Source organism: Rhinolophus sinicus, chromosome 3, assembly GCF_057876585.1.
Source record: "Rhinolophus sinicus isolate RSI-liver-muscle chromosome 3, RSI-T2T, whole genome shotgun sequence".
NCBI lineage: Eukaryota > Metazoa > Chordata > Mammalia > Chiroptera > Rhinolophidae > Rhinolophus > Rhinolophus sinicus.
Window position 1 is genome coordinate 49,155,226 of NC_142503.1, and position 17,927 is coordinate 49,173,152.

At 41.7% G+C, this 17,927-nt stretch overlaps 1 protein-coding gene across 1 annotated transcript; it reads left to right on the forward strand.

The window, feature by feature from the left end:
- Nucleotides 1-1,268: 1,268 nt before the first annotated feature.
- On the forward strand, nt 1,269-14,882 carry F2RL1 (F2R like trypsin receptor 1). Its single transcript, XM_019728150.3, has 2 exons — nt 1,269-1,794; nt 12,223-14,882. The coding sequence occupies exons 1-2, from the start codon at nt 1,713-1,715 to the stop codon at nt 13,323-13,325; spliced, it is 1,185 nt and encodes a 394-aa protein (XP_019583709.1). The 5' UTR covers nt 1,269-1,712; the 3' UTR covers nt 13,326-14,882.
- The last annotated feature ends 3,045 nt before the right edge of the window (nt 14,883-17,927 follow it).

Sequence of the window (17,927 nt, forward strand, 5' to 3'; positions counted from 1 at the left end):
TTAGGAGGCAGTACATTCCTGTTATTCAGGGAACGAGTATTCCACTCCCATGGCATGTTCAAGGTCATTTGCTTCTCTTCCTCTTCAGTTTTTATTTCCCTCCTCTTGTGAGCTCCTCTGTCCAGGTAGAGAGAAAAGGTAGAATGCCAACCATCCACTTACAAGTAGGTAACTTTGGGGACATGTTTTATTGGGGATATGGTTAAACAACTGGCTAGCATGACATTGTATATACTTTTGTCTGCCTGAATTATCTCGAACCCACATTCATTCTATTAATTGGCCCCACCGTGGGTTCAGTAAGAGGACACAGGGCCTTTATTAGATGTAAGCTCCATCCTAGAAACTCACAGGCCTAAGATTGTGGCCATTCAGTTAATGGTTCAAAACTTAGTAATGGTCACAGGCACTGACTCACAGACTTTGGTCTTCTAGGGAGAATCACAGACTCTGAGGGCTCAAGCTCCTCACACGACTATCCAGACTCACCCAAACTGGCTGGAGCCAGGGAGTAAACGCCCTCTCCCACACACTGGACTAATGACCTGGCCCTTTGCTGCAAGCTGTGCAGTGATGTGGCACTCCACCTCACCAGGCAGCCCTCAGGACTGGGACCGGTGGGACTTGTTAGAAATGTTTCTCCACTGAGCGAAAATCAGCCTCCCACTGTGGCTTCCACCTCTTTCTGCATCCTTGGACCTACTGAAAATACATGTAATTCTCTTCGACATGTTTGAATGTGGTTGACATTCATAACCTGTATCTATACACTGCAAACTGTGTGCAATTTATCCAACCTTTCTAAGCTCCACCTCCTCGTCTGTAAAACGGGAATAATAATCATTCTTAGTGCGCAGGTTGTTTTCAGGGTTAAACTGCACCGGGCTCCTAAATTATTAGCACTCCTCATTTAAAGTAACTGTTCCAACTGTTTTCTCCCCCTCCACCGCTCAGACGAGGAAATGGACCTAGAGGGGGGTAAAGAGGTTTGTTGGAGGTCGCAGCTAGTTAACAGGAGAGCAGAAACCTATCCTACACCCCTGACCCCTCCTGCCTGTACTCCTTTCTGCTCCCCACCGCTTTCCTTGGGGTCCGCAGCCATCCATCTTGCCTCTGCAGATTAAAAACGTGCCCACTCCACTGGGAAACCTCTATCAATTACCGAGGGTAAGTGCAGTGAGCTCCAGTCTTGGTTTTTTGCCATTTAGGTAAGGGGAGGGGCGATGGACGACACTGGCTCCTCAGTAGGAATTAAAGGTGAAAGGTAGTTGGAGGCGTCGCGCAGGCCTGGAGGAACCCTCCGTCCCAGCGTTCCTACTATTTGCATTCCAATAAGGCTACTTCACCCGGCCAACCCTGCCCGCGGGCGGCTCGGGCTGGCTGGGAAACTGCAGCTCGTCCACCCCGAGCCGGGAGGGCGGCGAGTGGTGGGGTAGCTCGGAGCCTGCAGGCCGCGGGCGGAGCCTGAGCGCCTGACAGCTGGAGGGGAGGGACAGAGCCGCAGGTTCTGGCCCCTGGGCGTGGCCTCGCGCAGGTGCCTGTTGCCGCTGAGGTTTCACTGAAACTTATCCGGCTCTGGGAGGGCGCGCGCAGAGTCTCCAATTAGGGGCAGGTGAGAGAGTGGCTTTCTCTTCCACCCGCGAGTGGAGCTCGGAGTTTTGAATCAGTGGCGGCGAATTCCTCGCTCGCCCGGCGTCCGGGTTGTTGGAAGAATGCGAAGCCCGAGCGCGGCGTGGCTGCTGGGGAGCGCCATCCTGCTGGCGGCCTCTGCCTCGGGTGATCGCACGATCCAAGGTGAGAAACGGCCGGGGAGGGCTCGTGTCGCTAACGAGCGGGGATTCTGGGCACTGTCGGCAGGTGTGGAAGTGGGGCAGGTGCGCTGGGTGGTCTGCTGCCTCCGAGCATCTCCCGTACACCCCACAGCCTGCTCTCCGCCGCTTTCACGGGGGATCCCCGCGTTCAGAGAGCAACCGAATGAGACAATCCCAAGAAGCTGAAGTTCACGGAGAGAAGGGAACGGAGTGTTCTAGTCTAAAGGCTACCCAGAGGACTCCCACGGGTTGGCTTCTTTGCAAACACTAAGTCATTAAAGAGCTTTTCGTACACCCTGGCGACTTCCCCCGGGCTGGTCCCAGGGGACCCCTGGAGTTGTGGTTCGGAGCGGGGTGGAGTAGGTGGGAGCCCGCAGCCAAGAACCTTCTACCTCGCTTCTTGCAACCCCTTTAGCCTTCGGAGCTCCCTCTTTAGGAACGGCCCACGGGCTTAAAGACCCACCGGCCCGCAGCTCCCCTGGCACGGTGGACCGCTCGGGTATGGAAGTCAGGGCCGGCCCCCGCCGGGTTATCGCGGTAACCCGCGCTTAGCTTCAAGTTTTAGGCCAGTTGGGCGTCACGCAGATTTATGGAAGTTCTTGAACTCGGCCTTATATTCGACCAGGTGACCTTAGGGCCCTGAGTTCCCGCACCCTTCCCTGTCGCATGGAGCGTACTCTGGCTGCCACTGAGATCGAAGGCTGTCAGTCCTGGGCACTGAATAGCACGAGAGCCAACTGGGTGGTGATCAGGGGCCGAATTGTTCGCGGCTGCGGGTGACTGCCCTGCGAGTGCTCCAAGTTGTTCTGCTGGGGGTGGAATCTCCCTGGCGGAGCAGGCGTCTGAGGGCGCGGGGAATCCTTGGCCTGAGATCGCGCTACTGTGATGCTAACAGACGCCCTACAGTTTGGGGCAGGCAGGGTCGTCTTCAAAGGGAAGATTTTCTTTCCCTGCGAAATTTGCAGACCTGCTGTAAAAGGGCAGTTTCTCATTTTTATTCTTTTCGTGAAGATATTGTAAAAGAGCAAATCACTGTGAATTTGAATTAGATTGAAGAATGTAATTGTTTTCCCTCTGGAGTCACAGAAAAGGGGATTATGGTGTATACTTGAGAACTGCACCACTGACTACATTTTATGGTCAGCATTTATTTATTTCCGGGAGGTATTGAAAATGATTAGTACTTCTCCATTTACCTTTCAGCTCCAAGTGAAGTGCGGTAGTTGTTTCATTCTAGTTGTGGAGGGCGCAGCTCACGGTGGCCCATGTGGGGATCGAACTGGCAACCGTGGCATTAGGAGCATCGTGCTCTAACCAACTGAGCTAATAGGTCGCCCCTACCTTTGTCTTTTAAAGTTAGAAAGTTAAAATTGAGGAGCAAAACTTAGAATGTGCAAATATGTTTGAAAAATATGTGGGTGTAGGTGAGTCAGTGCTTTTATGATTCAGACAGTTCCTCCTATAGGAAGGTTGTCCTGAGTATATGGGTTTGTTCTTGTTTACAAAGTGACTGGGCTGGGGCTGGAGGATTCCTCGAGTATAAGGTGAACTTAATTTAACAACAGCAAAATCAAGTTACTTGTTAACCAGAACTATTAAATATTGCATTTGGGGAGTTCTTTTTTTTCCATCCTCATACTTTGATTCCCTTGTAGGGTAACGTTCCTGAAGGGTTAGTTCAGTAACAGACTTTAGGTAGATGGAGCTTTCCTCCCAACTTGAAACTAAATTGATTTTGGTAAAGAAATAGATCATCGCCAGAGTTTTTCTGCTCCTCAGCCCACGTCTTTGCTCATCCCCTTTTAGCTTGACCTTTACCCACACTTCGCAATTTGCTACAGGACAGATAACAACTTTGATTTTCTTCCCAAAGGCCTTGCCCCAAAAGACTGCCTCATGAAAGGGAACTCAACCTAGAGAACAGCCTTCACATTTTACATATGCGGCCCACGGAATTTGTGGGGGGCAAGGAAAAACATTCCATCAGACTCTGCTTTCTTTCCTATTTATCACAACAGTAATTGATAACGACTTGTGTAAATATGTTTAATCTGTCTCCCCATTGGATCCTAAACTCTTGGAGGCCAGGGACCCTTGAGTCATCAACATTGCCATGGTCCAGCAAGCTCATTATTTAAAGGACCTCAGTAAACAGCAAATGAAGAGTGAAATGAGGGGACTTGCCCAGAGTGACCTGGCGGGTCGATGGCAGTCAGGCATTTAAATCAGCTTTTTTCAGGCACTGATTTCTTTCTACCACATTGTAAGCTTGGGAAGGCCCCTGTGATGCAGTCATTCTGTTTTTTCTTTTGGAGACTGAAACTTCTGTTCTCTTTGTAATTGGTTTTTAGTGATAACAAGTAATATGTGATTGCTATAGAGGAAAAATGAGAAAAAAAGGAAAAGTTTAATTAAGTCACTCTGAGTACCCAAGGGTTTATATCCTTTTCCATGCTTTCATGCATCCATGCATAAAATATGTATTCACAAATATAGAAAATCTTTGTATGTGAGTATGGGATTAAATAAACCAGTAGCATGTCAGTAACTATAAAACATTTTTAATGACTCTATGTTGGAGAATGTGTCATAATTTTTAAATTGGTCCTGTTGATAGACAACATGGGGTATTTCCAATGTTTCACAATAAGAGAGAATACTATAATGAGCATGAAGATGGGATTTTAAATTTGTGGTTTTGGTTCCTTTGCTTGCCTTCTAGTTACTAATTAACCTTGATAGGCGATGTTTTAGTGAAGTCTGTGTTTGACTTTCTTATGGTTTTATTAGCAAGGCAAGTGTTGAGGGAAACAGTTCATCCTGAAAAAACACATGAGAATGTATTAAAATGTACCCAGGGAGGGGTATTTGGCAACTGAACTTTTTATTTTTCAGTCTCTGCTCCTACAGGAGATTTGGAGTGAGGAAAGATAGTAGGGAAAAGGACACAAGAGGAGAGTTAACACAAATAAGTACTTGCCCTGCACTTGGTTTGATGGGGCGTGTAGGCTGCAGGAAGATGCTTAAAATAACAAAGAACAAGGGCCATGAAAGTTGAAAGTTTTATATGCATTTTTTTCAAAATTGTACAATTCAGAAGGGTTAAAAAAAAGTGAAAACTCTCCATTCTCTCCCCTCTCCACTCTCAACAGACTTCTCTATGCACAGATATATATTTCGTAACAATAGAAAGATTGTACTACACATGCCATCCTATAATTTATTTATTTAACCTGGTTAATCTATTCATGGTCAGTGTGTAGAAATCTGTCCATACTTTCATAGGGGGAATATTATTCATTGTATAAATATCATAAATTATTGAACTAGTCAGGCACCACTCAATGATGGGGATACTCTCTGAGAAATGTGTCATCAGGCAATTATATCATTGTTCGAACATCATAGAGGCACGTGCACAAACGCAGATGGTAGAGCCTACAACACCCCAATGCTGGATGGTATAGACTATTGCTCCTAGGCTATAAGGCTGTACAGCGAGTTACTATACAAATAAACAAAATTAAATCAAGCACAAGGGAAAAGGATGCAATCAAGAGACACAGTAAACACAGAATGTATGAGGCTGCGGCTGGTGTAACACAGCATACTGTTTTACAGCAAAGTTTTTTTAGAAGTAGCGTACACTCTAAAATAATGATAAAAAGTATAGTATAGTAAATACGTAAACTAATAACAGTCCTTTATTATCGTTATCAACCTTTATTAGCATTATCAAGTAATATGCACTGTACATAATTGTACGTGCTATACTTTTATACAACTGGCAGCCCAGTAGTTTTGTTTACACCAGCATCACCACAAACATGTAATGCATTGCACTATGATGTCATTAGGTGATAGGGATTGTTCTGCTCTATTATCATCTTACGGGACCACCATCTTTTATGCGGTCTGTCTTTCAACTGTCGTATGGTACATGACTATTGTCACTTTTTTTTTAAACATGCAGTTCCTCTGATTCTTTTTTTATTTTTTTGTACATTTTTTTTTTTAATTGAGGAAAGGGGACAGGACTATAGTGAGGAACAGTGTGTACTTCCAGAACTTTCTTCCAAGTCAAGTTGTCCTTTCAATCTTAGTTGTGGAGGGTGCTGTTCAGCTTCAAGTTGTCCTTTCAGTCTTAGTTGTGGAGGGCGCAGCTCAGCTCCAGGTCCAGTTGCCGTTGCTAGTTGCAGGGGGCGCAGCCCACCATCCCTTGCAGAAGTCGAACCAGCAACCTTGTGGTTGAGAGGACGCGCTCCAACCAACTGAGCCATCTGGGAGCTCAGTGGCAGCTCAGCTCAAGGTGCTGTTCAATCTTAGTTGCAGGGGGCAGAGCCCACCATCCCTTGCGGGACTCGAGGAATTGAACTGGCAACTTTGTGCTTGAGAGCCCACTGGCCCATGTGGGAATCAAACCGGCTACTTTCGGAGTTAGGAACATGGAGCTCTAACTGCCTGAGCCACCGGGCCGGTCCTGTTGTCACTTTTTTGATGTGTGTTGAGACTAACGTTTTTGTTTTACCGTGATAAACAGTATTCTAGTAAATATTCTTGCAATTTCTTATTATTCTTGCAATATTCTTAAATATTCATGCAATATTTTTTTGCCCTTTAGCTAGAATTTATACAGGACAAATTCTTAGAAATAAGTTGATAGGTCATAGGGAAAGCACACTTTAAATTTTACATATTTTGCCCAATTGCCTTCCAAAAAGATTATACCAGTTTAAACTCCTTTGAAAAAGAAACCCAGCAATATATAGAGATATGAAGTAAAAAAAGAAAATTCTCTCTTCCCCAGCCATTTTACTCCAGAGAGATAGCCATTATTTATAGTTTGGGTATCCTTCTAGACTTCAGATTTTGCAAATAAATGATAATGTTATGCAGATGGAAGCATATTCTGCCACTGCTTTTTTTCAATTGACAGTATATCCTGTCTCTCTTTCCATTTCAATATTTATTGAATAGTATAGTGTCTACTATTGAGTCAAGGGACTCTGCTGTGGTTATGGTAAGCTAAGAATGGGGGCCTGGTGAGCATTGCTTGTTTTTCCTGCTTGTTTGTAGTTGAGGTGGGCATGCTGCCTTGAGCATCTTTGGGTTTGTCTTCTTGCATACTTCCGCAGGATTGTTGATTACAACCCCCAAATGAGGATGCTTTTGTAGCCAGTTTCTTTATGTGTTTCAACTTCATATGTGCATTTAATTTCTTCTCCCCTCTCTGAATTGAAGTGAGTTTACAGATGGGTTATACAGTTGGGAGCTGGATAGCATCAGTTCTAGATAAGAGTTTGGTGAATGGTATAGGACACTGTACAGGGTAAAAAAGTCTATGCACTATGCTAAAAGGGCTTCAGGGCCCTTTGAGCAGCATCTTGACATTTACCAGTGTTTTATCACTTAGGTAGCATGCTGCTTCTGTGCTCTGCAACTGGCCGACAGGCACAATGACCACAGTTAACATGAACGATTTTTTTTTTTTAAGGAGGGCACAGCTCACAGTGGCCCTTGCGGGGATCGAAACTGCAACCTTGGTGTTATTAGCACCATGCTCTAACAAACTGAGCTAACTGGCCACCCCATCAACAATATTTTTGGTTGAGACCATTCATGGTTTATGTTGGAATGTTCTCAGAATTTCCTTCCTAACTTCCTTCCTTCCTTCCTTCCTTCCTTCCTTCCTTCCTTCCTTCCTTCCTTCTTTGCTTCCTCCCTCTCTCCCTCGCTCCCTCCCTCCCTCCCTCGCTCCCTCCCTCCCTCCCTCCCTTCCCACCTCTGTCTCTATGCCTCCCTCCCTTTCTTATTTTAGCATTTCTTGCTCTTTTTCCCATCTTTATTTTACTATTTTCATTTTTTAAAATTTTGATCTCTCTTTCCATGAACTTTCCTGACCTGGTATGTATTGCTTTTTATGGAAAATTTAAAATATGAAAGTAGAATATTACAGTGAATGCCATGTCCCTTCACTCAGCTTTGATGACTGTACCTCAGTCTACTTCCTGCCCTCCTCCCATGTTATTATTTAACAGTTTTATTAAGATAATTTGCATACCATACAATTCACCCATTTAAACTCTATAATTCAATAACTTTTAGAATTTTCAGTGTCGTACGAGGTGTGATTAAAAAAAATACGGTGAATATTTAAATGTTAAAAATTTATTACAGTAAAAGACACATTGCCCTCAAAATATGCCCCCTTGCTTCAAACACACTTATCCCATCATTCTTGCCACTTCCTGAAGCAGTTCTGGAAGTCCTCTTTCATGAGTGTCTTTAGTTGTGCTGTCGTGGCTGTCTCGATGCCCTGAATTGATTCAAAACATTTTCCTTTCATGGTCATTTTGACTTTGGGGAAGAGCCAGAAGTCGCATGGTGCCAGATCCGGTGAATAAGGTGGATGAGGACACACCAAATGTTTTTATTTGACAGAAATTCCAGTACTAGAAGCGATGTCATGATAGAGGATGAAGTAATGACACTCACGAAAGAGGACTTCCAGAACTGCTTCAGAAAGTGGCAAGAATGATGGGATAAGTGTGTTCAAAGTGAGGGGTTGTATTTTGAGAGGGATTAATGGCAATGTGTTCTTTACTGTAATAAATTTTTTAATTCAAACATTCACCGTATCTTTTAATCACATTTTGTATATCCATTACTACAATTAACTTTAAGACATTTTTGTTACCCCAAAAGAACACCCCATCCCACTCTTTGGATCTTACCCCCAATCTCCTTATTCCCCAGCCCCTGGCAACCATTAATTTACTTTTTGTCTATGGATTGACCTATTCAGGACTTATGACATAAATGAAATCATACAATACATGTTCCTTTGTAACTGGCTTTTTTCACTTCGCATAATCTTTTCTAGGTTCCTCTACATGGCAGCATATATCAGTACTTCATTTCCTTTTATTGCCAAATAATATTCCATTGTATGTATATACTACATATTGTTTATCCATTCCTTTGTTGATAGACTTTTGGGTTATTTCTACTTTTTGGCGCTTATGAATAGTGCTACTGTATAAGTTTTTGTGTGGACATGTGTTTTTATTTGTCTTGGATATATACCTAGGAATTGCTGGGTTACTTGGCAACTCTATTTAACTGTTTGAGGAACTGCCAGATTGTTTTCCACAGCAGCTGTACCATTTTACATTCCCACCAGTTGTGTCTCGGAGTTCCAATCCTTGTGTTATTTTGAAATAAATCCAGATATAATTTCATCTTAAAATACTTCAGTATGTATTAATACAAGATGAAGATTTCTTTTTCAAACATAACCACTAACAATAATTTCTTAACAGAATCAAATATTCAGTCAGTGTTCAAATTTCTAGTTATCTCTAAATTTCATAAACATTATTGTAATAGTTTGTTTGAATCAGCGTCCCAATAAGGTCCATGTATTATGTAAGGTTCGTATGTCTTTTAAATATTTTAATCTACAAGGATTAGCTCCACACCTCTTTCTCTTTTTATTTTTGCCTTGTAATTTATTTTGCCTTTGAAGAAACTAGGTCTTTTATCCTGTAGCAGTTTCCACAGTCCAGATTTTGTTGACTACATGCTTGTGGTGTTATTTGACATGTCCCATTGTCCCCTTTATTTCCATTAAAATGGTGATTGGATCCAGGTGCTTGATCAGATTTAGGTTTTGTTCTTTTTGTTTTTTTGCAAGGTTACTTCACAAGTGCTTCTTCCCTTAGGAGACACATTAATATCTGGTTATCATTTTTTGTGATGCTAATAGCTGTGAACAATCAATGCCTAGATTTTCCTTCCTTTTATAACGCAAGTTGTATGACTTTATTTTTTATAGTAAAGGGAAAGAAATGGGTTTCCTTTGTGGTAATTAATTCTATAATCTTGGTGGCTCTGTGTCCTACGGAAATGCAGGATAACTCATTGAATTGTTTCTGGTGGGTTATTTCTGGGATAGATGTCCTAGCTCTTTGAATGGAAGAGTTTCTCGGGACACTAGTACACTATTTACAGTTACTAGCTTTGCCACAGGATTCTCTTATACCTCTGAAAGCCATCTAGAACATGTTGATATTAATACAAATAAGTATATAAATTGTTGGAGGAGGGGCTAACTTAAAGAAGATGATTTTTTTAAATGGTAAACTTTTATGTTTAAAATTCTTTTGTTTGAGAAAATATGTTGTGTGGAGTCAGCACAGGTTATGTTGGTCTCCATGGATTCCAACATGTAACCTCAGGTGCAGTGTGGTATAGTGGTTAAAGTCATGGGTTCTAGAAATGGACTACCTCGGGTTGAATCCTGACTCTCCTACCTAACACCTGTTTAATCTTGGGAAAGTTACTCAATTTTTTTGTGCTTCAGTTTCTGTATCTATAAAATGGTGTGGCTTGCTGTGCTTTTCCCTCCATCACAGGTGTATGGAGCACCTGCTCTATATCCAGCGCTATGCCAGGGGCTGTGGAGACCATAAAGGAATTATACAGCGGCCCTTATTATTTTGTATTTTGGGGCCTGTAACTGTATTGGCATTGTTCCCCTGGGGTGCTTCAAAATTGGTCATTCTACAAACTGATTTTGAAAAATACGGAAATGGTTCATGAAATCAATGTAGAGGGTGGTGACTGGCTTTTTATAAGAATGAAATAGAGCACTATAGAAATTATCAGAGTGTACCCTGCATAGTAAGGGTAATTATTATTTTGTGAAACTTTTCTTTCATTTATGGATATTTGTTTTGGAACTAGGTTACCATACAGAATATGGGTTATATTCTTGCCATGGGTTATAAGCAAGTATATGAAGAACACTATAATATGCAGGATTATTTTTATTTAAAAATAATTCATGTTCTTTTAAAAAATTATTTAAAAAATTGGAACAAGAGCTAGGTCTATCCTAAGTATATTAATTTCCTGTGCCATGACAAATTGCCACAAGCTGATGGCTTAACAAACAGTTATTTATCTGCTCCAAGTTGTGGAGGCCAGAAATCTGAAATCAAGGTGTTGGCATCTCTGAAGGTTCCAGGGGAGAAGCAAGTCCTTGTCTCCTCCAGCTTCTCTTGGCTGTTGGAGTTTCTTGGCATTCCTCAGCATTCCTCCAGTCTCTGCCTTCCTTTTTCTCTTCACATCAGTTTCTCCTCTCTTCTCTTTTGTCTCTCAAATCTCCCTCTGCCTTTCTTCTTATAAAGACACTTGCCAATGGACTTAGGGCCCACTTGGATAATTCAGGATGGTCTTCTCATCTCAAGATCCTTCATTACATCTATAGAGACCCTTTTTCTAAGTAAGATAGTAATCACAGATGCTAGGGATTAGGGCCTGGGCATCTTTTGGGGTTCATGGGGGGCACCACTCAACCTGCTACACTAATTGAAAAGTGAAGTGTTGCTCTCCATACCCTGTAATCGTCCACCCAGGCCAACCACTGTTAGTCCTTAACAGAAGCCGTAAGTGAAATGAATCATCCTGCTGGACATGATGGCATAGCTCGAAAAGGAAAAAGTAATGACGAAGCATAAAAATTGTCAGATAAACTCATGAGTAAGTTTAACAACCTCAAAGTGATACACTTGGCTCTGTTTTCTCTGAATGGTGAAGGCCTACTGTTTCTCAGAATTAAAGTAAGATTCTTCAGTGTCTTGAAGGTCCATGAGCACTTGGTTGGGGCAAATTGTAGGCTAGATATGTCATTCGTTACTGGTGTCTAAAGCTTCATAATATTGGGATGAGAGCGTAAGTTGTTAAAGCTAGCCATGTTCCTTGCTTGAAAGAACATACATTTGTCTTTGGTACATGTACCCGTCCTGTGACCTTGAGGCTAGAAAGCTTGCTTGCCATCTGGCCTCCATGGGAAGTTCCCCTGGAGGCCCACACAGAAGCGGGGAATCCCGCCATGGCCGAGGCTGTCCTTGTGGGTGGAAAGGGAATGTCTCTTGTGTTCCTGGGAATCTCCCTATGTAATGCTGAGGAATGCCAAGAAACTCCAACAGCCACCAGTAGCTGGAGGAGACACGGAATGACTGATAGGCCAGGCTGGATCATGTCTTGATCAGAGTGAAATGGCCATTATAAGGACAGTTAGGAACTAATGAATGTAGACAGTTTGTAAAAATAAATTGAAATACTGTCAGTTTTTTGGGGGGATTCAAAGAAGTCAATGCTATATTCCACACATACTTCACAACCCTTCTGATAAAAAAAAACCTCATTATAAAACAAAACAAAGAAACAAATAAAACCAGGTAATACAAATCCCAGTAATCCCATCACCCAAAGAAAACCTCTGTAAGCATTTTGTGTACTCCTTCTATCTTTATATAAAGTGCTTTTACTTGAACATACCAGCATTACTGCTGAAACATTGATTTCAGTAATGACCCTTGTCTGCCTTGCCTTTCTTGTACAGGCTTCAATAGATCCTCTAAAGGAAGAAGTCTCATTGGTAAGACTGGTGACTCATCTCTGATCTCTGGGAAAGTGGATCCAGGCTTTTCCGTGGATGAGTTTTCTGCCTCCATCCTCACTGGAAAACTGACGACTGTCTTTCTTCCAATTGTCTACACGATTGTATTTATAGTTGGTTTGCCAAGTAATGGCATGGCCCTGTGGGTGTTTCTTTTCCGAACAAAGAAGAAGCACCCCGCTGTGGTTTACATGGCCAACCTGGCCTTGGCGGATCTACTTTCTATCATCTGGTTTCCTCTGAAGATTGCCTATCATATCCATGGCAACAACTGGATTTACGGGGAAGCGCTTTGCAAGGTACTCATTGGCTTTTTCTACGGCAACATGTATTGTTCCATTCTCTTCATGACCTGCCTCAGTGTGCAGAGGTACTGGGTTATCGTGAACCCCATAGTGCATGCCAGGAAGAAGGCCAACATTGCCATTGGTGTCTCCCTGGGAATATGGCTGCTGATTCTGCTGGTTACCATCCCCTTGTATCTCGTGAAGCAGACCAGTCACATCCCAGCCCTTAATATCACGACCTGTCATGATGTTTTGCCTGAGGAGGTGTTGGTGGCGGACATGTTCAATTATTTCCTCTCTCTGGCCATTGGAATCTTTCTGTTCCCAGCCTTCCTCACAGCTTCTGCCTATGTGCTGATGATCAGAACACTTCAATCTTCTGCCATAGATGAAAACTCGGGAAAGAAGAGGAGGAGAGCCATCAAACTTATTGTCACCGTCCTGGCCATGTACCTGATCTGCTTCACTCCTAGTAACCTCCTGCTTGTGGTGCATTATTTCCTGATTAAACATCAGGGCCAGAGCCATGTGTATGCCCTGTACATCGCAGCCCTCTGCCTCTCCACCCTCAATAGCTGCATTGACCCCTTTGTGTATTACTTTGTGTCACAGGACTTCAGGGATCATGCAAAGAATGCTGTCCTTTGCCGAAGCGTCCGCACGGTAAAGCGGATGCAAATATCCCTCTCATCTAAGAAATCCTCCAGGAAATCCAGCTCTTACTCTTCAAGTTCAACCACAGTTAAAACCTCCTACTGAGTTTTCCAGCTCCTCTGGTGGAAGTTTTACAGGAGAGTTTGGAGCCTGCTTAATGTGATGGGGATGTTTCTGTTGTTTCCTAAGCCAAGCAGGTCTCACCACATACCATGTATATGCAGCCACTCTCAGGATTGCTGGAAGCTTCCCTGTTTGCATGAGGAAAACCCCCAAATTACATGGATGTCAGTTTCAGAATTCATCTACTCAGATGCTCCCAGAAATGGAACTTACAGAAACAGACTTTTTAGAAGGTGGCGAAAACACAGAAACCAAGTGACTTGCAAAAAACAAACAAACTAGTTTTGATGTGAAGACTAAGTTCTTAGCTGAAATCCATTTCTTGTACATCAATCACAGTCTTGTTGGGGCTTAAGGGCCCTCAGAGGTGATCAGTCCACTTGACTGACTTGACAGATGAGGAAAAGAAAAGGTGAAGGGGCTGTCCAGAGTCGGGTTTCCAACCAATGGCAGCAAATTAGGATTGGACAGCAGAATTGGTCATGGGCGTTCTTTTACCACTCATCGAAATCCGTGAGGATCTTGTTTAAAAACGAATGTTCATCAGACTTAGGAAGGAGAGCTCAGAGCCTGGGAACGGGGCCCAGGAACCTGCATTTTAACAAGCCTCTGCCTGATGCTCACACACAACAAGGTTTGTGAACCACTGACTGGTCTGGGTGCTGCGTCCACTTGACAAGGTGCCATGGTGGTTTTTGAAATGAAAAGAAAACAGAATGCTTTGTGTCTCTTTTTTTGTTCAGCTTGTAATGAAATCTGTTGACTTATTGGGTCTTTCAATTTCTTTATTAATCCTTTGAGCCTTTGTATGTATCATTGTCAATTCAAGGAAAATGCAATAAGGATTTAAAACACGGAAATACAGATTTTTGTGTAACTTTTTATTGACTTCAGCGAACTCTTCAGGTAGTCTGAGTTTTACAACTGAGAATAGAAGTGACCATTTAGTATTGTAAGGAATTATTGTCAGACTATTTATTGTCAGTTTTGTTCTCTTGTTATCAAATATGAAGTTATAACGTCTTCATTGGTTTTGAACCACATCTGTTTGGAAAAGAACAGTAAGATAGCTGTGATTTGCAATATATTTAAGAGGTACTTGACTCCCAACTGACTTTATATAACTGTTGTATTTGTGACTTTTTGAAATGTTTATCTTATTGTATGATTTATAAATAACACCTGAATTTTTTTCACAACTTATTTCTGAACTGCGCGCGTGCGTGTGTGTGGTGTGTGTGTGTGGGTGTTTGAGGGAAGGAAAGTAATAAGGGAAGCAACAGCATCGCTCTTCTAAGAAGAAATGATGTGATACACATTTTTACATAAATAGGATCGTACTGTACATATTGCTCTGTGATAATTGTTTTTCATTTAACCCCATTTTAGAATTCTTTCTATGTCTGCATCTATAGGTTGCAGTTTTAAAGGATATAGACTATTTGATATTTTGCATATATTGTGATGTATTTAGTCATTTCCCTACCTGTGGTTCCTGAAGTTGTCCCTCCTCCCCTATTAAAACAGTGCTGCGTTGAACATCTTTGCGAAGACATCTTTGTGAATATTTCTGTAGGATGAGTTCCTGGAAGTAGAATGGCCAGCTGCAAAGTTAGATGCCTGTTTTAAATTTTGGTAACCCTTGACAGATGGCCTTCAGTAATTTATACTTCTACCAAAAAATACATTTGTACCAATTTTCTGAAATGCTCATCCACACTTGATCCACCACCAGTCTTCTGAAATTTTACCAATCTGATTGGGGGAAAAAAACCCTCAACTCTTAATTTGTATTGAAGCAGCATAGTCTAGTGGCTAAGAGTGCAGGTCCTGAGCTGCCAGGCAGGGCTGAATTCTGACTCCTTCATTTTTTTGTTTTGTTAACTTAGGGAAGCTACTTCTCTGTGTCTCAGTTTCCTCATCAGTAAAATGATGATGATGATAAATATCTTCCTCATAGAGTTATTAGGATTAAATGTTTGGCACATTTATGTGCTCATAAATATAAAATTTGTTATATTGTGCCTCTGTCTGCTAATGAGATCTCATTTCTGATCTGTCACTTTTTCACTTCAGTGCCAGTTGTATCCTGCCTTCCTTGCTTTCTCTGCTTTGAGTCTCCTAGCAGGCTTGTGAGGTTGTCCCATTTTACAGGTAAGAAAGCAAAAGATGGCGGATATAGGATAAAAGGGAGCAGAAACAAATGGCTCACGTGCCTTGCAGGTGGTCTATGGGCTGATTCAGTGGAAAAAATTTTTTTGGTATTTGCCATTTCTTTATTAGTCATTTTTATAATATATGCTGATGTTAAAAAACAAACTGAACAAAAATATATAAATAAAAAATTTTCTTCTTTGCCACCTATGCTCTTTCTCATTTCCCAGAAGGCTAATTTTTATATTTCTACACAATATATTCTTCAAATAAGAATGAATATATAAAAAGAATGAGTATATGTATATACATATATATATATATATATGTATATAGATAAATAAAATTAGCTTCTAAATCAGTTCATATGGATCTTCCTCATTTTTAATGACCAGGTAGTATCCCATGTATGGATAATCAGAATGTAATCATTATATTATTGAAGATGAGGTATTTTTCTTGGTTCATTTTTACCGAGTTTTTAAATCTATATTAAGTGTAAAAGAAAGGATTTGAAACATAGACTCATAAGAATGTTTGCTGAAGCAAAAGCTTTTCAAATCATTTTTGTTTCTTGTGCCTTGTTAGGGCCCGATTACACGTATGAGGAACTCCAGGTCTGAGCAGAGAAGTGCCCTGGATATGGTTGTCCTTGCTCTTGCCTTAGCAATCTTATTGTGGTCTGATTTTAGCTCTTTGCCTTAGCAATCTTATTGTGGTCTGATTTTTCTAAACTGTGAAATTTTGAATATTTTTGCATTCCACTGGCTCCATTTACTAAAAGAGGGCTCTCTTAATGTGGATTTGTGTCCCACTGTGCGGAACACATGCTAAACTGACTTGATTGGAGTTGTTTTAGTGGGCATTTCCTTGTATGTCAGTTTGATTGTTTGCAGCAGGAGTTTCAGCCAGGATTCCATAAATCCTGGGGCTATAATCTCATCAGTATGCATAGTTGAGTGATTACATCTTTGTTCCTGTAACTTTCACCCTTTGGAGGCCCCTGAGAGGACTGGCATGAATATATTACCGAATCAAAGGTACAGTTTGTCACTGCAGTTCCAGGTCTCTTTGATTAACATGGGTTTGTGCTGCAGAGTTTGGATGTCCTAAAAGAGAAGGTTCTGATTCCACACTAGTCAAAGGCATATGTCTAGTTTTCCCCACCCACTTCCAATTCTGAAATAGAAAAAAACAAACCCTGAGGAATCGAGTCCTCTCTTTTATTCGAACCTTAGAACTTCACTGAGATGGTTGTTCTGTTTAAAGGTAAATAATTGGAGTCACTCTTTGGAAATGTTTTTATTGAGGGCGAGTATGAAGAATTCTGTGGTTTGGATATGAGCTGCCCTGGCCTCTACCAGTTGGTCAATCTATGGAATATTTCCCAGCTTCTATCTTTATTGGTGAGAAATTAGGCACAACTGGAGTTCTGCTTTAATGCAGAAACGACAGCGTAAGCCTGTGGGCTCCATCACAAACTCTAAGCAAACCATCAGCACCTAGCAGTTGTCTGAGTGGCTCATTTGTTCATCTTGTATAGAGTTGTTATAATATTATTGCTCTACTAAATATAAATAATTAAATCAGGATTCCTACCTTAGCAGCAGTCCAGTCGTGGGACTTAATGTTCTCAGTGAAATGCATCAATATTAAAAACAGAAATAACCAGCGGCAGCCAGTTAGCTCAGTTTGTTAGAGCTTGGTGCTCTTAACAAGGTTGCCGGTTCGATCCCCACAGGGGCCACTGTGAGCTGCGCCCTCCACAACTAGATTGAAACAACTTCTTGACTTTGAGCTGATGGGTCCTGGAAAACACACTTAAATAAATAAAAGTTTAAAAACAAAAACCAGAAATAACCAGTCCTCCAGTATTTGACCTACTCAAAAGCCTTTAAGGTCTTCAGTGTGGGAAAACAAAGGACAAGAAGGCTTAGGAACGGCCATTATTTTGGCTTATCCCTCTTAACACTGTTTCGCTTAAATCTTTTAAAAAGTAAATATTTTAAGATCGTAAAAGAAATAAGTAGTTATTGTAAATAAGTCTGAGAATATAAGAGCATATAGTTAGAAGTGAACATATCCTCTCCCTACCCTATCATGTCAGAATCCAGTACTTCTTTTGTATATTCTTTGAGATTTCTATGCATGGGTAAACGTGTACAAATACACTTTTTTAGTAAAAGGATTTGTATTATGTATTATTTATATACATAACCAATTACCTCAAAGGGTAATGGCTTAAAACAACAAAAAGCATTTACTAAGTTGAACAGTTTCTCTGGGTCATGAATTCAGGAGCAGTTTGGCCACATGGTTCTGGCTTGGGGAGCTCATGTTGCAGTCATCTGAAGGCTTGACTGGGTTTGGAGGATCCACTTCCGGTGTGGTCCTCTCACAGGACTGGCAAGTTGGTGCTGGCGGTTGGCA